Raw genomic sequence first — 6,000 nt, forward strand, 5'->3', positions numbered from 1 at the left:
ACTGTACCTTGGAAAAATGTCCCAGCAAACTCACAAACTGAATAATGTGCTTAGATGTAGGCTTATAAAATAGTTAGTATTACGAAGTAGCATTACGAAATACTCAAGCATACACTCACCGGGCATTTAATTGGGTACACCTGTACAACTGCTCATTAATGCACATTTCTAATCAGCCAATCACATGGAAGCATCTCAATGCATTTAGGCATGTAGACATGGTCAAAACGATCTGCAGTTCAAACTGAGTATCAGAAAGGGGACAAGGTTATTATAGTTAACGATAACGAATGAAGAAAACTAAAATGTAGTTTTACACGCTCCTCCTTCTACATCATTAAACCGCGGAGAAGCACCACATTGTCTCAAGTTAATGATGATGAGAACAGTACGCCTCAATAAATCCGATCTGCCTGTTTACATGACAGTCGCATTGTCACATATCGGATTTATTTCCGATTTATTTCAACATATGAAGGAGACGTTGTCGGGCACGTTAAGAATGCAGGTTTTCTCCAAGTGGTACTCACTGACGTTGACAAGATTATACCCTTGGGTATCAAAATTTGGTACCGAACGAAAATGATTTTTTCGATACTCGTGCTTAAAAAGTATCGAACTCGATACGCAGCCCTAGTCTTGACAACTTTGTCAAGATTGTCATCAATCTATCGCATCTGGTGTATACAGCGCCAGAGGGATCTATTTTTTTGGTTCAAAAGTGTTCTTTATTCAAACCTTTGAAAGTTTAAAGGCTCTTTACTTGCATTGGTCCCACTAGCTGTCCCACTAAACTCTAATCTGTGTCATGACAAATCCTTCCAGTTTTACCTGCCCTGCTCTAATTAAGTTTCTGTCACTGAAGGTGGGTACACTAACAAGGACGCTAAAAAACAGTGTGTAGCATCAGTCACTGGTCTGCCTCTTGAGGCTGGAAAATTAGGTTTACTCACACACCTAGTTACTAGTTTAGCCTTTGTTAACACTCAAAACTCTGAAATGATTTTTTCTCACACTTAACATCAGTGTTTTTTCGAGAAGGCATTTCACACCACATGCAATAGATTAGATGGCACTCACTGAAAAGCAGAAATACCCGCAAGGAATACCTGCACAACCCACAAGGTGTACTTGGACAGCTTTATGCATTTGACACTTGTATGTTGCACAGAAGTCACCCTTGAGCAATTTCCGCAATATCACAAAAACACCAGGTCAAAATTTAGCAGGAAAACATTACAAGCCATAAAAGAAAATTCTTTATCATTTTTTTCCCTCTGGGTTTTCAGCTTTAATGAACAGGACAATAGAGAGTATTGACAGGAAAGTTTGGGGACTAGAGATAGGACCTTGAGGCGGGAATCTAACTCGGATCGCCATGAGCACCGGAGCGCATGTGTTGACGCTCTAACCACTACGCCATCAGCAATGACATGAACATGTTCACATTTGTACTCTTTGTTTAGTCCCAATGTGTGAACATTTTCTTGTTGTGCATGGGCCTTTATAGTAGCCTTGGTTGAAAGTCCTTAAATTTATGGAACATTCACCTTTGATATCCAGGATTTGACAGGTATTGTCAATTCTTATACTGTAGTTGTTCTTTGCTGTGCAGTAACTAAAAAAGATTTCTAAGCATAATCTTAAACAACAAATTTCTTTTCTTACAGACACGCAAGAAATAGGTGGAGGTCAGAGACCGGGTTTGCCCATGGTGAGTAAAGACCCTGGTTGCCGATATTCTGTGGTGAATTTTAATCTGAGAATCCTCAACTGAAAGTAACATTCGTCTTTTACCCTACAGCCTCATAGCTCTCTCGACGAGGATGATCCGAATATCCTGTTGGCTATTCAGCTGTCTCTGCAGGAGTCAGGGCTGATGGCTGGTGGGTCAGGTGTTGATGCTCAAGAGATTTTCTCTAATGAAGCTTCTCTGGGGGCCATTGGAACCTCCCTGCCCACTCGGCTTGACCCGGTTCTGTGTGGGATAGATGTTCCCCGTGCCGCCCTAAGCAGCTCTGAGCTCTTGGAGGTGGGTGACAGCTTAAAGAAGCTAGGAAATATTAGTGGCCAGAATGTCCCGTTGCGCTTTGACAATCTCAACAATCCTGCCAGAGATCCCTCAGAGGGTCCTTTCCAAGCTCCTGTGGGACATATGGAAAGCTCTGATTTCAATTCGGACAACGCCAACCTTCTAGGCAACATCATGGCTTGGTTTCATGACATGAACCCACAGAATATCAGTTTGGTTCCTTCAGCCGGTGCAATGCAACAAGAATTCGCCATTCAGTCACCGAGGATGCCGTCAGAGTCTGAGTGTGCTGTACCGCAGTGGACAACAGGGGGCGACAGAGAGGCGGCGCGAGAGTTTGACTCTGACATCATCGCAGGAGAGCGGGAGCTTGTCAGGCCAACACAGCTGGACCTGATAGGTCTAGATATGTGTCCTCCTCCTTCATCTGTCGAGTTGGGCGAAACTCCGAGTGCTTTGAACCCGTGTCACTCCGATATCCCAAAATGTGACTCAGACCCCGACCAGCCTAGCAGTAGCTCCTCTGAATGGGAGGGTCAAGTGCACCTTGTATGAAATACTGACTTTACCTACTATGTAAGCCACTTTTTTTTGATAAAGTAGCTGCCGGAATCCACCCCGAGGAACAAGATTAATCACGAGAAGCTTTGTATTGTCAGATATGTAGAAATCGAAATGGTACTCGTGGAGTACTTGTGTGTTTCAGGCCTTTGTGCTTATAAGGCATGTGTTCTTTGCTTACTAAAAATAACTCTTTCCGATCCTGGAGTGTTAAACACTTTTAGAGTCAGCAACTGAACCACAAAGCGCTAAGAAGATGAGACGAGTGTTGAGGTAGCCAGAATAATCTACTGTACACAACGGGACGGTGTTCGGTGAGAGTTCCTGTTCGCCTGATTCAAAAGGATAGATAAGATACTGTAGGTGCCAAACACTGGCTTGCACACGCCAAGTGAACGGTGTGCAGATCGTGCCTGCTGCTGAGGGCCTAGTCGCCCTGTTGAGTACACTATCCTTCCTTTAAACTAGACCTGTAGTGTTAAAGAAGTACAGCATCACACTCTGAACAGGTTCCGTAATGCTGATTATCACAGAAACTAAACAAACATCAACTCTAGTTGCAGTTGACTTTTCTGTTTTGGTCAAACGTAATCACTGTAATCCGTCACTGGTTAATTAGAACGACGAAATTGAAACTAGTCTGGAAAAAGTTTTTCTATTCGCAACTTATCACAGTGCCTTTTCTGTGAAACTTCTCTTAATTTATAGCCACTCTGTTTGGTACGTTCAATATACATTGTGCTTGTACATTCAGGTGGCGATTACGCAAACTGAACTCAATGTTTTTTAAAAGACATTTTTATAGCTGTTTGCTTGTCTTTTTGCATGCCTGTGGCCCCTTCCACACACACACAAAAAAGTGTTTTTAAAGCAAAGGTTGAATGAAATCAGACACATCATGTGTTAGGATGTGAAATTCACAATGTGTAACAATCTAATTCTAAAAGAAAACAAAGACTTTATGAATCTTTTCTAAGACACCCCTTCATAAAACCACATTTCTCTTAATGATATCTATAGATCTTTCGGTGGAGGCGAAAACATCTGTGTGTTAAGGCCAGAACCTGTTTTATCTGCAGATTTAAAATATATTTCTACACATGGTGGAGCTCACCCACAATTCATTTTTTTACATTTAATTTAACTGGTTTTTCTGTACGATAAATTAAGGAAAAAGAATTTTCTATTTATTTGAAATTGAATGTCCTTAAAAGTGAATGAATATCAATATTAAAAAAAGAGCGCCAATATATAAATATATTTTGTGTATGTATTAAACTATAATAACAGTGCCACTTTTCGATATTAGCTTCGATATTACTTAAACGTGACTGCTGAAACAATTGTTAAAAGCCATTCAAAACTAATCAACAGAATGTTTTTGCTTACATTTTCTTGCGAACACCTGGCCAACTTGTTGTCATTTCAGTCAAATTGCAGCAGCACTGAGTTTGAAGCACTTCTAAAAAAAATTGCACAATTTCGCTCACACTTCAGCCTTTAAAAAAGTTTTTGTTCATAGGATTGTGGTTTTAGCTGTGGGTTTGACTGAGCAGGTGCCTGATGCTTTACTGTGGGCTTGATGTCATTTATATGCTCAATCCGACCTTCTGTCCAAATGCAGTATTGCATTGTATGAAATTTTTTCCGAAGTGAAAAAATGAAGGCAGTCCTGTTGAAGTGTTTTTCTTTTAGAGTCATTCCATTCCTCAGAGTTTGGGTTTGCACACATTATTATTATTTTTTCCTGTATGTAGTGTGTAAGTGTGTGAGTGTGTGAGATCGGAATCGGTTAAGCTCACTAAATGGCAGTATTTCTTTGGACTAATATATGTCGCCAAAGGTGGGGATGGAGCTAATGTCTGTTCAAATGAAGCATATGGTAGATTTGTCCAAAAGATAAATAAAAAGAATAACAAATGATGTCCTGTATGTGACAGTATGCTGTGCATTAAGTAATTAAATAATAAAAAATAGATTATGTTTTCTCGACAAAAAAAAAAAAAAAAAGAGTTGGAGTGTCAAGACTATTGTTTGTGGGGGGGGGGTGTGGGGGGGAGTGTCAAGACTATTGTTTGTTACATTTTGTAACCCATTAAAGATTTTATATTGTTAAGCATCTAATCCTTGAAACGGTATTTGCACTTTCATAATCTTTACTTGATACATTCCCGGTTTATATGGAAAAAAAAATACAAATGTGTGATGTTTGGCCATTGAATTGGATTGATTTGAGTGTGAATCTCAATAAAGTTGCTAAACATGGTCGTTTGTAAATGTAGTAGTTTCTTTCTGCATGACGTATAGTAGAGCTGCACGATGTTGGAAAAATCTGACTTATATTATATTATATTATATTATAATTTATTATATTATAATATATTATATTATATTAATACTATAATATGTTGTATAATATTATATTATATTAATGTTATATAAAATAAAATAAAATTATTTGATTATATTAATATTAATATTATATTATATTAATATTATATTAATATATTAAATTATCTTATATTATATTTATATTATATTAAATTATATCATATTATATTAAATAATTTATATTATATTATATTATATTATATTATATTAGATTATATATTTTGTTTTGCTGTGATATGAGTATAATTTCATCAGATGACTTGAATAGCTCTATTTGGAAAGATTTCATGAATTTAGATCGACTGGGCAATAACAAAAATTAAATTAACAGTACTTTATGGTTTTCTGGGGAGTATAAAATCTAAATTTAAAAAAAAATAATATTTAATAATGTCTGTATCTTGAATAATTAACCCTGCCATGTGACTATTGCAAATACACACATTGCGATATCAATACTCAAATTATATATTGTTCGTTCCTAACATACAGTGAAAGTGAATGCAACATAGAAATGATAGTAATGATAATTATGATGAGGATGATGATGATAATAATATTACAAATTTAATATGTTTTTAATCTAAGCAATTTATTATTATTATTATTATTATTATTATTATTATTATTATCATCATTATTATTATTTTCCCAGTATTGGGTTTCGGCTAGAAGGGCATCCACTACGCAAAACATATACTGGAATAGTTGGCGGTTCATTCTGCTGTGGGGACCCCTGATAAATAAAAGAGACTAATCCGAAGGAAAATGAATGAATGAATTATTATTATGTGTTATCTCAGCCATGACCGCAATACTTTTGTTGTAATGTGTTGTAATAACAACAGCAACATTTTGTTATTGTGCAACTACACATAATAATAACAATAACAAATAATTATAATAACAACAGCAATATTATACGTCGTTGTGTTTTGTAAATAATTAAGGGGAAGGCTGAGGTTGCACATTTTATTTGAAAAAGAGAAATGCAGGCTAGTGTTTTCTTGTGAGCA

The 6,000-nt window shown here is 36.8% G+C and overlaps 1 protein-coding gene across 1 annotated transcript in view; it reads left to right on the plus strand.

The window, feature by feature from the left end:
* Nucleotides 1-4,628, plus strand: part of ankib1b (ankyrin repeat and IBR domain containing 1b) — a gene marked incomplete at its 5' end in the record, with an annotated part of 49,504 nt that extends 44,876 nt beyond the window's left edge. Inside the window, 2 exon segments of the mRNA XM_056476113.1 lie at nt 1,671-1,714; nt 1,805-4,628. Coding sequence (XP_056332088.1) covers nt 1,671-1,714; nt 1,805-2,587 — 827 coding nt within the window.
* Between the last annotated feature and the right edge of the window lie 1,372 nt (nt 4,629-6,000).

This window comes from Danio aesculapii, chromosome 16 (assembly GCF_903798145.1).
Source record: "Danio aesculapii chromosome 16, fDanAes4.1, whole genome shotgun sequence".
NCBI classification, from domain to species: Eukaryota; Metazoa; Chordata; class Actinopteri; order Cypriniformes; family Danionidae; genus Danio; species Danio aesculapii.